At 43.4% G+C, this 17180-nt stretch overlaps 2 protein-coding genes across 5 annotated transcripts in view; both read left to right on the top strand.

Moving 5' to 3' along the window:
• GANC (glucosidase, alpha; neutral C) overlaps nucleotides 1-4234 on the top strand; it is a 76225-nt gene extending 71991 nt beyond the window's left edge. For 3 of the 4 annotated variants that reach the window (XM_005860296.2, XM_005860293.2, XM_005860297.2), the window contains 2 exons: nucleotides 1909-2012; nucleotides 2593-4234. In XM_005860296.2, coding sequence (XP_005860358.1) covers nucleotides 1909-2012; nucleotides 2593-2702 — 214 coding nt within the window. In that variant the 3' untranslated portion in view covers nucleotides 2703-4234. Of the gene's footprint in view, nucleotides 1-1908; nucleotides 2013-2592 lie in introns of those variants that run through there. The other variant, XM_005860294.2, reaches the window with a different exon arrangement.
• A 1365-nt stretch (nucleotides 4235-5599) lies between these two features.
• Nucleotides 5600-17180, top strand: part of CAPN3 (calpain 3) — a 46085-nt gene continuing 34504 nt past the window's right edge. Inside the window, exons 1-2 of the mRNA XM_005860301.2 lie at nucleotides 5600-6472; nucleotides 11357-11822. Coding sequence (XP_005860363.1) covers nucleotides 11569-11822 — 254 coding nt within the window. The 5' untranslated portion in view covers nucleotides 5600-6472; nucleotides 11357-11568. The remainder of the gene's footprint in view (nucleotides 6473-11356; nucleotides 11823-17180) is intronic.

The raw sequence follows: 17180 nt of genomic DNA on the forward strand, positions 1-17180 counted from the left end.
GGGATGTCCGTTCCGTCTTTTAGTTGTATTTTTGAAGTGGTTGTTTGCGGCAGCAATCTCCGGTGTTTACCTATGCTGCCATCTTGGTTTCTCCGCCTTTTCATTTTTTTGATGGTTTCCTTTGTTGTGCTTTTGATGTAGTAACATTTATTTATTTTTGGTTTTGTTGCCTTCGCTTTTGGTGTCAAGTCCAAAAGAAATCATCACCAAGACCAATGTCAAGGAGCTTACTCACTATGTTTTCTTGTAGGAGTTTCATGGTTTCAGGTCTGACATTCAAATCTTTACCAATTTTGAGTTGATTTTTGTGTATGGTGAAAGATAGGGGTCCAATTTCTTTTCTTTTTCTTTCTTTCCTATTTATTTATTTATTTATTTATTTTTATGTGGATATCCAGTTTTCCCAAAACCATTTATTGAAGAGACTATCCTTTCCCTATTTTATATTTCTGGGGTCTCTATTCTGTTCCATTGATTGATGTGTGTTTTTATGCCAATACCATACTGTTTTGATGACTATAGCTTTGTAATATAGTTTGCAATCAGACGTTGGTATTTTTATGACCATTATTTTGAACTCTCTATCATGTAAATAACATCTCTATTTCATTAAGGTCAGTTTCTGTAGACTAATCATGTTCTTTTGTTTGGAAGATACTCCCTTGTTTCTTCATATTCCTTGATTCTCTGTGTTGGTTTCTGCACATTAGATAAAACATCTACCTCTTTCAGTTCTAATAGATTGGTTTTGTGTAGGAGATGAATTTCATCAATCAGCCCAGCCTGAGCTCCTGGCTGCTTCTCAAGCTTTTGTGATTATCCAAGCGGCCATCTTTGCTCTTAGTGGCTGCCAGTAGTTGAGGATGTACCAAGACCCATCAGTGACCCAAAGCGGGGAGTGCAGTCAGCACTTAGATGCAGGCTGATTAGAAGCTGGACCCCCAGGCAGTAGCTGTAAAAGTTTGTAGTCATACCTCTTCAGGGAAGAAACTGGGAAATGGGTGTTTTTGCCTGCTCCCTCTGTGCTGAGTCCTGAGGGGATAGCCACAGCACACCCATTAACAACTGATTCTTTGTTTGATATAACCCTGTAGAACTTATGAACATAAACACTGTTGGCTATCAGAGTTAGGTGATTTGGGGGCCTAATCCTCAGGTGGGGTAATTAAAAGTTGGGTCTAGAAGTATGGTCCAGATCCTTCATTCCTCATGGAGAAGTTGGGAGTTGGGGTTCTCTCCCAATTATATGGCACTGTGCTAGGGTTGGGGGTTATGGAGAGAGTGTGTCTCAGCCATTCCTACCTATTTTGATGTGGGTATTTTTTCAGTCACTGTATGTGTAGGAGTCAGTCAGCTAGTTTCTGGATATCTCTCAAAGGGACTTGCTCCATGTATAGCTTTACATTTGGTTCATCTATGGGAGGAGGGAAATTCAGGAACCTTTTATATCACCATCTTGATCCGGAGTCCCCTGGATAATTTTTTTCAATCACTCCATGCACCTCTCTTCCTTATTACCTCCATCTTTCTTTCCTTCCCTCTCTTAAGGAAAAAAAAATTATATTTAAGTTCCCATTAGTCCCATTTATTCAACCATTCAACAAGTATTTGATTTCTTACTATTTGATTGCTGTATCCAAGTCACATTTATGACTTCAGTGTCCTTAGCTGATTTCTTTCCAAATGACTTCTTTAAAAAGAGACATTGGTTTAGCTACTGGTTCCTTAGCCCTCGGCATGTAGAGTCATGTTTCCATCCTTTCTTCCTAGTAAATATGGTAACTATATGGTTCAGGCTTCCATAGGAAAAGGAGGAAGGGTAACTAAAAGTCTGGGGATGTTGGGCCTAGTAACCAGTCCAAACCCCTCTTTCTCTTCTTTTCCTAATGCTATGTATATTTATTTCAGTTGTGCTGATGAGAGGGGTCATTATACCAGCAAGTGTGTGGTGGAGCAGATCTTTGTCCTAGGCCTCAAGAAGCAGCCATCGTCTGTGACCACCCACTCATCTGGTGAGGAAACAAACCATTTATTTTTGTAAACATAGAAATATCTAAGGTGAAGAGGTGATTAGCCCTAAAACTGACAGAATGTCTTAGCCAAGTGGACTCTACACTTCCTGGTAGAGGTCAAATATACTGCTATCCAGAGGGAGCAAGGCCAGCCTGCCTCTCTTCATCAGCTGGTCTTTCTGCGCACTCTAAGCTGTTGATACTTTTCTAAGGGAAATTAACTTGGGCTTGAAATAATAGTGTGGCTTCTCTAACTATTTTTGTTAAACTGTAGATATCTGAAGCCCTACTTGTGTTTATGGAGTTTCTTAAAGAGCATAGGTTGAGATACATCCTTTCTAACATACTGAATTTCTTAGACAAACCACTTTGTTCCTTACAGTTTATTTTCAACTGATCTTGCATTCAAACCATGGGAGTGTTTCATATTTAAAAGTCCATGGGTAAAAATTGTAGGTAAAATTCTCCTAAGTAGGGAATAAAGTTTTATGACAAAGTCAGAAAGATTTCAGATACAAGGAAAGAAATTTTCTCTCCTAGATATTCATCAAACTTTCCCTTTTATTGTCTTGATATTTAGATGGTAAAGATCAGCCTGTGGCTTTTACATATTGTGCCGGAACATCCACCCTGAGCCTGGAGAACCTCTCGCTGAACATTGGCACTGACTGGGAGGTCCACATTAAGTGACAGAGAAGTGCATCTGGTGACGAGTGCAGGGAGCAGCCTGCACCCTTCAGCCTCTCCCTTGGCCTTTTTTGAGATTTGTGCTACACATTAATTGGCTCAAAAAAATCCTTCATTAGTCATCAGTTTACTAATGAACAATAGATTTCAGGTTTTATATTTTTAGATGTATTATTAATACTCCTTGTGTCAAAACACCACCTCTTCTCCTAGATGCAAGGAGCCCTGAGACGTTTATAGAGTTCATGTACCTTTCACTGCTTCTTAGGCTGTGGCCCTGTTGTCAGCACTGTGCCCAGTGAGTGGCTTCTCCTTGAGCATGGCGGTATGGGTTTGTTCCATGTGAGTGTGGCCCATTCATGGCTACTGGTCTCTAGCCATGCAGCAGAGTCACTCTGGCTAGAGCAGCTGCGTTGCTTGAGGCCCATTTCCAAGTGAACAGTAGCCTCCAGGATACCCCACAGTATCTTTCAACCCCTTAGAGGTGGGCAAAGCAACCCTTTTCTGCCTGCACTGCATGTACTATAGCAACAGGGAGTAATTCTCTCTAGAGATTGACTCAGGAGTACAAAGGATTCTTTTCTCAGTCATGCTTTTTGGGCTCCAAAGTTCCAAATTAATCTCAAAATTTTAATTTATCTTAATTGTTTTTATTAAATACTGTCTACTAAGCAAAAGAATATTTGCAGCATGAATAAGCTATAATTAATAATAATTATAAAGTAAATACCCATGTCCCCATCACTGAACTTTACAAATAGAACACATGGCTTTGACCAGGGTAAAGCCAGTGAGGCACTTACCTTGGGCACAAAGAAATGTGTGACACAAAAAAACCGTAGTAATCAAAAGAAATCATATTTAAATGCAACATTTTAAAACTCAAAATTAATGCAAAAAATCCATAATTAACAAAATATCAATATTTTAAATACAGATAGGATCAGTATTACTGAGTTCTCCTTTTGCCTCTGGCTCTAGAACAGCTTGATATGGGATAGAACATTACAACCTACCTGTCCGTCAGGGTGCTCCCTGCTCTGGAGACCTCAGTGACTTCCAGCTGCCTGCACAGCATCGGTTGGGGCAGCCTCACGTCCTCAGCACTCCTCCTCACTCAGCGATTTGTCACCTGTCACTTCTGTGCCTTCTGTTCTCTGGGCCCCAATATCCACCCCCTTCCCTCTGCCTATGCATATCTCACCATCTGACCACCTGTCCAGGCCCAACTCAAATCCTGCTTTTTCACTAAGCCTCTCTAACTACGCTAGACACCCCCGCTCCCCATGAGTAGCGACTTCCCCTTCTCTGAAATCCTGCCCCAGTTACAATATGTGCTCTAACTTGGCATTCTCAGGGATTGTCCCCTAATGTTTCAGATTTGTCTGCCTTTTCCCCTGCTAGATAGTATGTCCCTCAAGAGCATGTTATATTTCTCTTATATCTGCCAGAGTACCATTACACTCGGCTTTCAGTAAGTATTGACTGTAACTGGTTAACTGGTGAATTTGATTGATTAAAAAGTGAGAATTGAATATATTTGTTTCTGATTTACTTTTCTGACAAAGGACTCTTCTCTTTAGAAGTAGTAAACATTGTGGACGTATTTCATTGTATCAGTTGCGATTTGAGTTTTGCACCAAACTCTTCTCTTTAGAAGTAGTAAACATTATGCATTTCCTTGTGGACATATTTCATTGTATCAGTTGCGATTTGAGTTTTGCACCATATATAAGCTTACATAGATATATACAGATTTTTTGCTCCTATTTCTGTAAGTTTTGCAATTAAGGAGAAAGGAAGAAGCCAACATTAGCTTAAGTTTTATTTCCCAGCTTCAAATTTCCCTTGCCTGAAAACTAGGTGCTCTTACCTAATACAAATGATGGGTTTTAATAGCATTTAAACCTAAATAACTAAGACCTACATTCAGATTAACACTTATTGTATATCTGTCCTTCCATTTAAAATCTTTTTGGAGGAAAGAAAGAAACAAGAACTACTAGAGTAAGTTAGTGAGGAACTGCTCTGTCTTGACCCAGAACTATACTGAAACACTTAACCAGAGATATTGAGTGGAGAGAAATGTAGCCTGCGTGTTTTTCATCATTTTCTGCTCTTATTGTTTCTCACATTTTACCCACCTCCTATTTCTGAAGCTATGTACCAGAGAGCTGTGTGGGGCTGAGTTGGCCAACAGCTGTTCTATTACCTTCTAGATCTTCATGTGTTTTCTCAGGAAACTGGTTTTATGTAAGAAACTAGAACCATTTCAACAGAGCTTCAAACAAAGCTCTAAAGTGAATGCATAATGTGTCTTTCCCTCAAGACTTAAATGCCAAGTAATGAGTTGACAAATCACTTTAAAAACAGAAACTGTTTGGAGGGGAAAGGAAGGAGCAAGGTGGGGGAGGGTATAGGGGAGATAAATGGTGATGGGAAAAAATAAAGGAAAAAACAAAACAGAAACTTTCCAATAAAAATATGGGCAAAAGCAATTCACAAAAGAAATTTAAACAGCATGAAAGATGTTCAGCCTCATTAATAATCAAATAAATGATTTTTTTGGCCTGGTTAGCCAAGATTAAAAGTAAAAATGTCCAGTGCTAATGTGTGGGGCATAGGCGTTCTTGTGAATCATTGGTGGAATTTTAAATAAGTATAATCTTTCAGCATGGCAATCTGGCAATTGTACCAAAATTTTAAATTTGTATATTCTAACCCAGTAATTCTGCCCATAAAACCCATACATTGCTCAGAACTACTAATTGTAATGTGGTTTATACTGTGGAAAACTAGAAACAAGGTAAATGTCCTTTAACACAGGATTGGTTAAATATAGCCCTTTCATACAGTAGAATATTATGCAACTAACTATATATATATATGTAACAATGTTTTTTATTAAATGTTTACTTAATGGTTTCCTTTAAGTAAAACTTATAATAAACAAACCAAAATTGAGGAATGTGAAGGCCACAAAAACTGGCCTGAGGAACTGTTGCAGATGGAAGAGGGTCTAAAGAGGCATCACAACAAATGTGTGATCCTAGGCTGGTTTCTGGACCTACAGAAGGCATTATTGGGACAGTTCACAAAATTTGAATGGGATCTTGTGATTACATGGTAATTTTCCTAATTTTAAGGGTGTGCTATGATTATATAGAAGAATTTTCCTGTTTTTAGGAAATATGTACCAAAGTATGATGGATTAAAGGCCATTATATCTCTAACTTACTCCCAAGTGGCTCAGAAAAAATTTATGTATGTATGAGGCAGAGACAGAGACAAAGAGAGAAAATAGGCAAAATGTGTTAAAATATTACAATTGAAGAATCTGGGTGAAGGGTGTACAGGAACCCTCTAGACTCTATTTTCAACTTTCCTATAAGTTTTAAACTACTTTAAAACAAGAAGTTTAAAAGCAGTGGTGCTGGGCAAGTCTCTATATCTGGTATCTTTTAAATGTTTGGTTTAAGGCTTATAAGCTACGGCATGTGAATAGGATGAAAAAATTGAGTTAATTATGAACCCCAGTACAAGAAAATACCTTTATCTCTGATGCTGCAGACTGCTTCATAATCTTCATCAGATCAACTCTTTCTCACCTGAGAATGCTGGACCAAGCCAAATCCTCTACCTCAGGATACCACCCTCTGAGCACCAGGCCATAGCTCCTGACCCGACCCACCTGCACTGTGGTATCACTACATGCTGCTGCACTAGAGAGATGTTGTCTGACCACAGGAGCTGACCGGGGAGTCTTCAGAAGGGTATTTACACTAAGAAATAGACTAGAAAAGAACACATGTTTATGGTGGGCATTTATTTAGGGCAGAAACCCTGGTTAGTGGCCAGGGAAAGTCCTTCATACATTTGGAAGGCCAGTTTGGTCACCTTCCTTCTTGCCCCAGTTCTAGGTCATCCTGCAGACCCTGGCTCTGGTGGACCTGGGGTGGTCAGTTCCTGATAGAAGTGAAACCAGGATGTAGGTTCCACTTAGACTAGGTACTGAGACATTGCCTGCCCAAAGAGGCTGGTTCCATTTAAGATAGACCCACAGGATTAATTCTGTTCTGGGCTACAGCTCACTTCAGAACTAAGTAAACTCCATGGTCATGGACCCAGGTGTCAGCATGGCCAGGGCCAATCCCAGATGCGGCATTCGCCTAAAGGTTCTCTAGAGCAGAAAGCACAGCTTGTCCCCATGGGTTCGCCTTACAGTTGTGCTGAGCCTTGTATCCTGATTAACTAAAACTCGCCAATCAGATCACTAAAGCTGGAGGGGAGACTGCAGTTCTGGAGTTTGGTCTCTGTGCAGAATTCCTTTTTTTCCCATCTCTTTCAGTAACAGGGTATTATAATGATAGCAGAAACACAGTCAAAACACATAATTATCTGGAGCTGAATGGTTTTTAGCTTATAATTGACCATCCTACCTAAAAGCCTTCTTAGTAATGGAATTCCTATCACACTATCAGGCATTTCACTCTGCTTTTAAGATTTCCATCTACCAAACCCTTGGAATGTCCTGCATAAGTCCAACGGGGGCACTCTAGACCGGCAGTCACCAACCTTTCGGACCTCACGGGCCACCAGTGGTCCGCGGACCACCAGTTGGCGACCGCTGCTCTAGACTAAATTTCTCAGCCCAGGAAATAGCCAACAGCAGCTCCACTGGGAACACATTCAATGAGGCCATATAACTAGCATTCTAGGAGAAATAAAGGAGACGCTGGCCTCTGATACCAGATCTGCCTGTCCTATGACCAGCCGTGCTAAAGCCTGCAGAGCCACAGCAAGGCCTGCCAGAATGAGGCAGCTGCGTCCTGACATTTGTCTCCAGCAGGGCTGATGGTATTATATTTCTCTCCAATCGGAGTGAGGGGAAGGGAAGCCCTGACTGTTTACATGCTAAGATCCTATTTCATGTTACTGGAGTCTTTGTCATGCATTTACTCCTTCATTGGAAATCAGGAGACCTGGGGTCCAGTTTGGTTCTGCGATGAACCTGCTTGAGTGATCTTTGCCATGTCCTTTCATCTCTCTAGGCCTTGGTTTCCTCATTTGTTAAAGAGCTAATCTCTAAAACTCATCGAGTTTTCCGTGACTTAACTGTGAAATAACAGCAGATATCTCACGTTTCCTCAGTCGTAAAATGGAAAGGAAAAAAAATGGTAACTTTACTTTGGAGAAACCTGATAGATACCACCTTAGCCAAGTAATCCAGGTTGAGTCACCTGTAATAAAACACATCAATATCATGTACCTCCAGATATGATTTAATGAGAAGGGCACATTACCTCTGTGATATTCTTCCCCCAAATCTATAACTTAGTCTAATCATGTGAAAAACATCAGACAATTCAAGTTAAGGCACATTCTACAATATAACTGACAAGTACTCTTCAAAAGTGCGAAGGTCATGAGAGAGAAAGACTGGATTTGTTAGAGATTGAAGGACACTAAGGAAACATGGTAAATGCAATTCAGGATCCTAATTTGGATCCTGCAACCGAAGGAAATAAAAAACCTTCTTGGAAGTACAAAGAAATCAAAATAGTCTTATAGTTTAGTTAATAGAATTATACCAACACTAATTTCTTCATTTTGATCATTGTACCATGGTTATATAAGGTGTAAACATTAGGGGAAGTTGGGTGAATGGTATACAGGAACTCTATTCTATCTTTGTAACACTTTTGTAAGTTTAAAATTACTCTATGCCCTGACCGGTTTGGCTCAGTGGCTGGAGCGTCGGCCTGTGGACTGAAGAGTCCCAGGTTCGATTCCGGTCAGGGGCATGTACCTTGGTTGCGGGCACATCCCCGGTAGGGGGTGTGCAGGAGGCAGCTGATGGATGTTTCTAACTCTCTATCCCTCTCCCTTCCTCTCTGTAAAAAATCAATAAAATCTTTTTTTTAAATTACTCTAAAATTTAAAAATATTTTTTCTTTATTGTTTAAAGTATTATATATTTACTCTAAAATGTAAAAAATATTTTTTCTTTATTGTTTAAAGTATTATATATGTCTCCTTCTCCCCCCATTGTACCTCTCCCCAGCTACTCCCACCCCCTAAAATTTTTTTAAACTATGTGATTGTGGCTAGCTTATACTAGGCACTTATTGAATGGTAGGTATTATCATTATAAGCAGATACATTGCTTCCAACAGTTGTTGAATCAAAGAAATAATTATTGGTGGGAAAGAAAGTAATATGGAGCCATTAATTGGCCTTGTTGTTCTAATAGAAATAGTTCCAGCCATAAATATTGCATGACCCTGGCTAAAATAAGTTTTAAAACTAGTTCTTTATCCTTGAAGAGGCTTCTGGGAATTGAAATGTGCAGCTGTTATGTGCTTATCTGCCCTTTGTTCATGGGCTCAGATTGGATTTCTCCCTGATAGTGTGCATTTCTACAGCCAGGTAGCTGGATAAAACTTGATTTTGGACCTGCTAATCTGAGAGGGTGTTTTATCCACAGCAATTGGTAGAGCAAAATGAATAGTTCTTTGCACTCTGTGTGTTTGATATTCCCATCCTGCTATGATAAGAGATTCATTCTGTCACACACTTACCTCAGTTGCCAACAGATGGAGCTGGCTTAGACAGCTGAGAAAAGAAAGATCAAAGAGTGTGTGGCCCAGAGGCAGCTCCTCCCCCAGGGGCATATCAGCCGAGAAACTTTCATTGTGTTGGCAAAGCAATCAGAAATCTGTAATACTTTAAACAATAAAGTAAAAAAAAAAAAGAAATGTAAGAAATCTCTCCTCACATAGGGAAATTTCATTCAGCAGTTACGTACGCAACACGGATTTATTAAGAGCCTTCTACACATACTTAACTCTGAGGGTGGAATAGGGACCCGTTCCCACCTTCACAGAGCTTACAGTCTTGTGGGCAGACAGGAAGCTCAATAAACAGAAACAATAAAATGTGGGTCGCTGCTGTGAATTTCAAGGTGGGACAGGCAGAGCACTGAGCTGGGACTCACATGTGTGATGATGGAGAAGAAAACTGCCCACCCCACCCCTCTTTGCTTTCCATGCCATTGGTGAGTTGAGGGTGGAAGACATTCTTTTCAGAGGCTCCTTTAGTGCCGGCAGAGACATGCCTCCGATTGGAGACCTGCGACCACAGGATCCTGGCAGACTGCACCCATCCCGGTGCTGTACACATGGAATACGTTCCTGCTCATAGAGTGAGTGCTGATCTGCACCAATGAGTGGCTGTCTCTCAACCTCATCTAACCTCAAAGTACTATTAAATGCAGGTCATCTCTAACAACATTTATTGAGTGCTTAAGACAATCCTGACACTATTTTACATGTTTTACATGAATTAATTTTTACAACTGCATAGCAGAATGACTATTATTATTCCCATTTTATAGGTGAGAAAATGAGACATAGGAAACGAGGAAGAAATAAGTCACCTAACGTTACACAGGCACAGCCAGTGAGCAGCAGGCCCAGGTGTGCACCTCAGCAATCAACATCCAGAGGCTGCCCTTCTCTGTCTGCCTCTCCAAGAGAGCAGAGGTCTCCGGGCATTTCCTCAGAGGGCCAGGGGGATAGGCGGATGGTTCCTACAGGCCACTCCAGACACAGGGATCCTCCAAACTGCAACCCCAGCGATCAAGAGCCTGGTTGTACTCCGATGGCAGCTGTCGCTCCCCACCTTCCCTCATAGCCTCTGACCTCCGGGAACAGGCTGGGCTGCAGTCTGGGGCAAGCATCCACTGAGCCACACTTGGAACGTGGCCATCTCCTTACAGTCTGAGCAGCAGTCACTGCGGGTCAAAGACAAGGCGGAGGCCAGGCAGGACTCCCCTTTCCCAGAGCCACTGCGCTCTCATCTAAGAGCCCTGAGACCAACTCTTTCCATATGACACGCTGGGACCTGACCACCAGCCTGGTTCAGTATCCAGCCCTGACTCAGATGACTGACGTGGTGTACCTGGATAATGTCTATTCAGATGCACTTTTTGTAATAGACTTGGTCCCAGTGTTTATTTTGGGTGTGGGGATAGACAAGAGGTGGCTAGGTCGAGTGGGCAAAAAGAGACAACTGAGAGGACTCTGCTGAGTCCTCCACCCAGATAGCTCCACTCAATGCTGACACCAGAACATTCCAGAAGATATACCAAATCCAATTGAAATGTTCTGATATCCTAGAGTTTTAGAAAGTAAGTAAAATTGATGCCCTTAAAAATGCCTATTCTAAAATTGAGCATCTCACTCTTGTTAGCTTTTTTTCAATAAAGTTTTCCAGTAATTTGGTAACCAGTAGTTTGATGGTCTGTATAATGGCCAACTCAATAATGCATCAGAAGTTCTTCGCTAATTTTCAGTGTGCAACTTACTCAAATGTTTCCCTTTCATCCCGACAGCACCAGCACTTAACGGCCGCACGTATACGTCCTCGCCGGGTCTCTCTCTCTCTCTCTGCCACGCAGGAGAGCTGCACGCTAGCCTCGCTCTTGCTTTCATACTCGGGATCTTTTTTCATGTCTATTTTTAGTTTTCCTGGTTCAAGCTTCTCCAGGCCACTGAAACACTAGTCTCACTTTCTCTCCGTCTGGCGTGTATGCTGCTGGTAGGAGCCCCCCATGTAAAAATCGGGGCATAAATCCTTTACTGCTCCTTCCTCAGGAAAACATATGGCTTCGGGATCACAGCTCAGTTTTTAAGATGAACGCAAGCTGGACAACCTTCTGATGGGCTTGAAACTTTGAATTGGATGTGGACATTTTTCTCTCAGATGACAGAATCACTCCAACTTCCCCTTTGCAGTTGCTTCCTTTCCTTGAAGGTAGCTGTAACTTGTTTTCTTTAAAAATCTCTTCCTTCCACATTTGCCTGCCATGCCAACAGTCATTAGCCCGTCTGTGGCCCCACAGACAGGGGCTGAGCCCAAGTCCCCAGGGCCGGTTCCCCTCCCGGCCCAGGGCAAGACCACTGAGGCCGGGGGCGCTAACCCAAGTGGCATCTATTCAGCCATCATCAGCCGCAATTTTCCTATCATCGGAGTGAAAGAGAAGACATTTGAGCAGCTTCATAAGAAATGTCTAGAGAAGAAGGTTCTTTATGTGGATCCTGAGTTCCCACCGGATGAGAAGTTCTTCGCTAATTTTCAGTGTGCAACTTACTCAAATGTTTCCCTTTCATCCCGACAGCACCAGCACTTAACGGCCGCACGTATACGTCCTCGCCGGGTCTCTCTCTCTCTCTCTGCCACGCAGGAGAGCTGCACGCTAGCCTCGCTCTTGCTTTCATACTCGGGATCTTTTTTCATGTCTATTTTTAGTTTTCCTGGTTCAAGCTTCTCCAGGCCACTGAAACACTAGCCTCACTTTCTTTCTCTCAGTCTGGCGTGTATGCTGCTGGTAGGAGCCCCCCAGGTAAAAATCGGGGCATAAATCCTTTACTTCTCCTTCCTCAGGAAAACATATGGCTTCGGGATCACAGCTCAGTTTTTAAGATGAACGCAAGCTGGACAACCTTCTGATGGGCTTGAAACTTTGAATTGGATGTGGACATTTTTCTCTCAGATGACAGAATCACTCCAACTTCCCCTTTGCAGTTGCTTCCTTTCCTTGAAGGTAGCTGTATTGGTAACCATAGTTTGATGGTCTGTATAATGGCCAACTCAATAATGCATCAGAAGTTCTTCACTAATTTTCAGTGTGCAACTTACTCAAATGTTTCCTTTTCATCCCCTGACAGCACCAGCACTTAACGGCTGCACATATATACGTCCTCGCCGGGTCTCTCTCTCTCTCTGTCACGCAGGAGAGCTGCACGCTAGCCTCGCTCTTGCTTTCATACTCGGGATCTTTTTTCATGTCTATTTTTAGTTTTCCTGGTTCAAGCTTCTCCAGGCCACTGAAACACTAGTCTCACTTTCTCTCCGTCTGGCGTGTATGCTGCTGGTAGGAGCCCCCCATGTAAAAATCGGGGCATAAATCCTTTACTGCTCCTTCCTCAGGAAAACATATGGCTTCGGGATCACAGCTCAGTTTTTAAGATGAACGCAAGCTGGACAACCTTCTGATGGGCTTGAAACTTTGAATTGGATGTGGACATTTTTCTCTCAGATGACAGAATCACTCCAACTTCCCCTTTGCAGTTGCTTCCTTTCCTTGAAGGTAGCTGTAACTTGTTTTCTTTAAAAATCTCTTCCTTCCACATTTGCCTGCCATGCCAACAGTCATTAGCCCGTCTGTGGCCCCACAGACAGGGGCTGAGCCCAAGTCCCCAGGGCCGGTTCCCCTCCCGGCCCAGGGCAAGACCACTGAGGCCGGGGGCGCTAACCCAAGTGGCATCTATTCAGCCATCATCAGCCGCAATTTTCCTATCATCGGAGTGAAAGAGAAGACATTTGAGCAGCTTCATAAGAAATGTCTAGAGAAGAAGGTTCTTTATGTGGATCCTGAGTTCCCACCGGATGAGACCTCCAGAGTGACTGTCAGGAGCTAATGTTCAGGGACCATAAGGCAAGGGGAGCTCCCCTGATTCAGGGAGAAACCATTTACTCTGAGGCCCAAAGCTATTGAGTAGTTTGATCAAGATAAGCTGAGGCCCAGTGCAATTCATTAGCCATGTTTTTCTTTTTAACCTGAGATGAAATAGCCAACAACCCTGTTCTCACCTTGTGTGTTCCACAGGCTCCTTTCCTCTGCTGACGACTCTGTGGTAAGGCCCAGGACTAGCCCCAGGGCCCTCAGTTTAGAAGTGAGGACTTGGAAGAACTTTATTCTTTTAACCAGTTGCTGCCCTGCTGCTAGGGTACTAGACATGTCACACACACACACACACACACACCTGCCGCCATGCCTTCAGGATAAGTCCAAACCTCTTAGGGGAGATACAGGCCCTTCGAAAGCTGGCCCTGTCCACCTATGCATCTCATCTCCACCCTCTCCCCTTGGACCCTGACATACTCAGCTACTCTGTTGTTCCAAGTCTTCTCATACCCGGAGGCCTTTGCTCATGCTGTCTGTCCATCTGTCTGGAATGCCCTCATTTTCACCTCCTTGCTCCTCCTTACCTTCTCTCCAAAACTCTGTTCAGGTGTCCCTTCCTTCAAGCTTGCTCCTGTCTGTTGCCCGTCTTCTGAGAGCAGGGCCAATCCTCTTCATCTCTGAGCCCTCTTACCCAGCAACGGGCCAGGCCTTCAGGCGGTCCTCGGCTTCGGGTGAATGAAACCCCACATCTGAAGGCGCTGACCCCGAGAATTAAGACAGCCCTGGCTGCCAAGGCTGGGAGTAGCTAAAAGCCTTTTCCAACATTACTACAGAGAAAAAGCAAAAAAACATACTGTTTTTAGTAGCATCATTGGTGGATTTTAGCCTTAAAAGCTAGATTTACATATTAATAAAAATGTTTTAAGGTTCTGTTATACTCTAAGCTCTAGATCAGTCCTAAAGTTATACTGTCAGTATCAGTGTGACATGAGGAGCACTGACACACCTGTCTGTCCCAAGCTGTGCTCCCACCACCACCAAAAGTCCTGAATTTTCTACTGTTGTTAAAGGTCCAGGCAGCAAAGCCCACTCTTGGTTAAAATGCGCCTTTCCCCTGAGGTTAAGATCAGGAGAACACTGCCTGTCGGGTTTATTAGCATAAATTAGCATACAGAATTAGAGATGGTCAGAGTTGGAATGAATCTTAGAGATGTGGTCTAGCCCCCTCACAGACAGACGGGTGAAGTGATTAACACATTGCATACCGCTCACGAGTTTTCGCGTGTTTCCCGCGCCATCTGTTAAGGACCGCTCACGAGTTTTCTCGTTGGTGAAGTGATTAACACATTGCGTACCACTCACGAGTTTTCGCGTGTTTCGTGCGCCATCTGTTAAGATCCAGAAAGAGTAAATGACTTATCTATAGTCACACACGTTGATTGAAGTATCCAGAAAGAGCAAATGACTTATCTATAGTCACACACGTTGATTGAAGTTGAAAAACGGGAATGACTTCAGAACTTTCTGAAGGGAGAGCACTCTTCGGGGACACATGTTTTCATGTGCTCCAGAGGTGTAGGGACGTTGGCCAGACTTGAGCATTCTGGAAAGGAGACTGTGTCCTATGAGAGGCCCTTCCTGCTTTTACAATCTAATGCACAGAATCATTGGAAACCAATATGACTTTTTTTCACAATAAAGTATTACTTATTCCAATCAGATGAGGAGGAGGGCAGAGCTATTCACAGCCAGCGATAATTCTAGTTAGGATGACATGCTGCACTTCCAATCCTTCCCTCCCAAAAGAAGATAGACTCGGGCCACCTGTAATCTCACCTGCTGACCTGAGCTACCTCACTGCCTCTCCTTCTCTGTTAGAGAGCATCGTGCAGTGCGTCTGCAGGCCAAACAATCTGACTCCTCCCCCTTTTCTAAGGTGATCTGTTTCTAGGAGCAGGAAGCAAACAAAATACTTCCCACATAATACTTCCCAATCGTTAAGCCACATTTTCTTAAGGACAAACCCCTGGGTGGGGAAGAATGGCTTCTAGAACAGAGCTTCTGGGAGACTGATGATTCTTGCCCAGTATCACTGGGGACAGATGTGGGGGGATCATGTGTGTCGTTCTGTGTGGTGGGCGGCTTCAGTCACACAACACTGCTGGCCTCTCTCCTCCCCTGGGTGGATTTGTAAAGAGAGCCCGGCCTGCGAAGCCCAGTCTTCTTCCTTTTTCCTCCTGGGAGCAATCTACCTGCTCCTCCTCCTGCCAAGTTTTGCTGAGGCAGGTCCCATAGGGAGCCCTGTAGGGGGCCTGGGCCACCTGCCACTACTGCTGGTGAACAGTAATGATGACAACCAAACTCGATTGAGAACTCCTGGTATGACAGTAATTACTTTAAGGGCTGCCAAGTTTTGCGGAGGCAGGTCCCATAGGGAGCCCTGCAGGGGGCCTGGGCCACCTGCCCACTACTGCTGGTGAACAGTAATGATAACAACCAATCTCGACTGAGAACTCCTGGTATGACAGTAATTACTTTAAGGGCTTCCTTATATTACCTCATTCAATCTTCACAACAACCCTGTGAGGTGAGTACTAGTATTGTCCCCACTTTACAAATGAGGAAACTGGGTCTCAGAGGGGTAAATAACTTGCTGCAGATCTCCCAGTTAGTAAGGGTGGAGTTGAGATTTGAACTCAGGCAATCTGGCCCCAGCGCTTAATAATGAAATCTATCTAGTTCTGGGACTTAGAAGCCAATATTAGATTTATCAACAATAAATGTGGCATTTTGGACTCCCTCCTGCTCTACACTGATACCTATTCCTCTGCTGGTTCAAAACTCAGGCATGGAAATGAGGTGGCATTTATTGGGCCTCCACAAGCTACAACAGGCATTGAAGGACACCTCAGGGTTTGGCCCCCGGAAGCAGCAGGCTCTGTGGGCTGGAGATAGAATAGCGCAGTGGCTAAGAGCCCAGTCTCACCTACGTTCAAGTCCTGGCCCTGCTACTTAACACTTGGGTAATCATCATCATGTATTTTTCTCTTTGCCATAAGGTCCCCATCTGAAAAATGGGGTATAATCATAACAGAAAAACCTACCTCATAAGGTTGTTGTGGAGATTAAATGAGTTAATGCACACCCAAGGCGTAAAGGGTGCCTGGCACATGAATGAGTGCCCCGTAAACATGTTGTGCAGTCTTATCACCGCCTGCATCTGCTGTGCAGTCTCCAAAAGAGGCAACACATCTTTCCAGCTTAATTTGTGTCCAGGACCAATCAACAGCCCTGGCTGGTATAGCTCAGCAGTTACAGCATCGGCTCACACACTGAAAGGTCTCGGGTTCAATTCCCAATCAAGGGCACCTACCTGGATTGCAAGTTACATCCTTGGCCCTGGTCAGGGGTCATGTGGGAAGCAACCAGCCAATGTGTCTCTCTCATATCGATGTTTCTCTGTCTCCCTCTCCCCCCTCCCTCCCTATCTCCCACTCTCTCTAAAAAAACAATGGAAAGAATATCTTCAGGTGAGGATTAAAAAAAAAAATATCTAACCACAGCAATATGTTTGAGTACTTCATGCTTGATCTAAATGAATCAGTCCAACCAAACATGAGGGTATGTATGTGAACAGGCCCCTCATGAGCACATGACTGCTTGTTCTTTAGGACAATTCCAGTCATTCACATTAAATACAGAAATGTGTGTTTTATTATGGAAATGCAAGTACCAAACACCTCCATTTCTCCCCCAGCTCTTCCCCTAGGAAACCTGCTCTCCCCCCTCTGCCCTCCAAGCTCCTGGGGCTGAAAGCTGGGACGCTGCATTTTCTCTTTGCAACTTTTTGCTCAGCTTTCTGTTTCCATTGGCTGTTGGGGGTTGGGAGAATCTACCTCCCTCCCTTATCTTCAGATCCAGTGCTTTATACTTTGTTGGCAGTTACTGGGCCTCCAGGTCATAGGCTGCCTAACCTACCTCTTCCCCTCAAATCCTGTTCGCATCCCTCT

The sequence above is a fragment of the Myotis brandtii genome, unplaced genomic scaffold, assembly GCF_000412655.1.
Source record: "Myotis brandtii unplaced genomic scaffold, ASM41265v1 scaffold133, whole genome shotgun sequence".
In the NCBI taxonomy this organism is placed as follows: domain Eukaryota; kingdom Metazoa; phylum Chordata; class Mammalia; order Chiroptera; family Vespertilionidae; genus Myotis; species Myotis brandtii.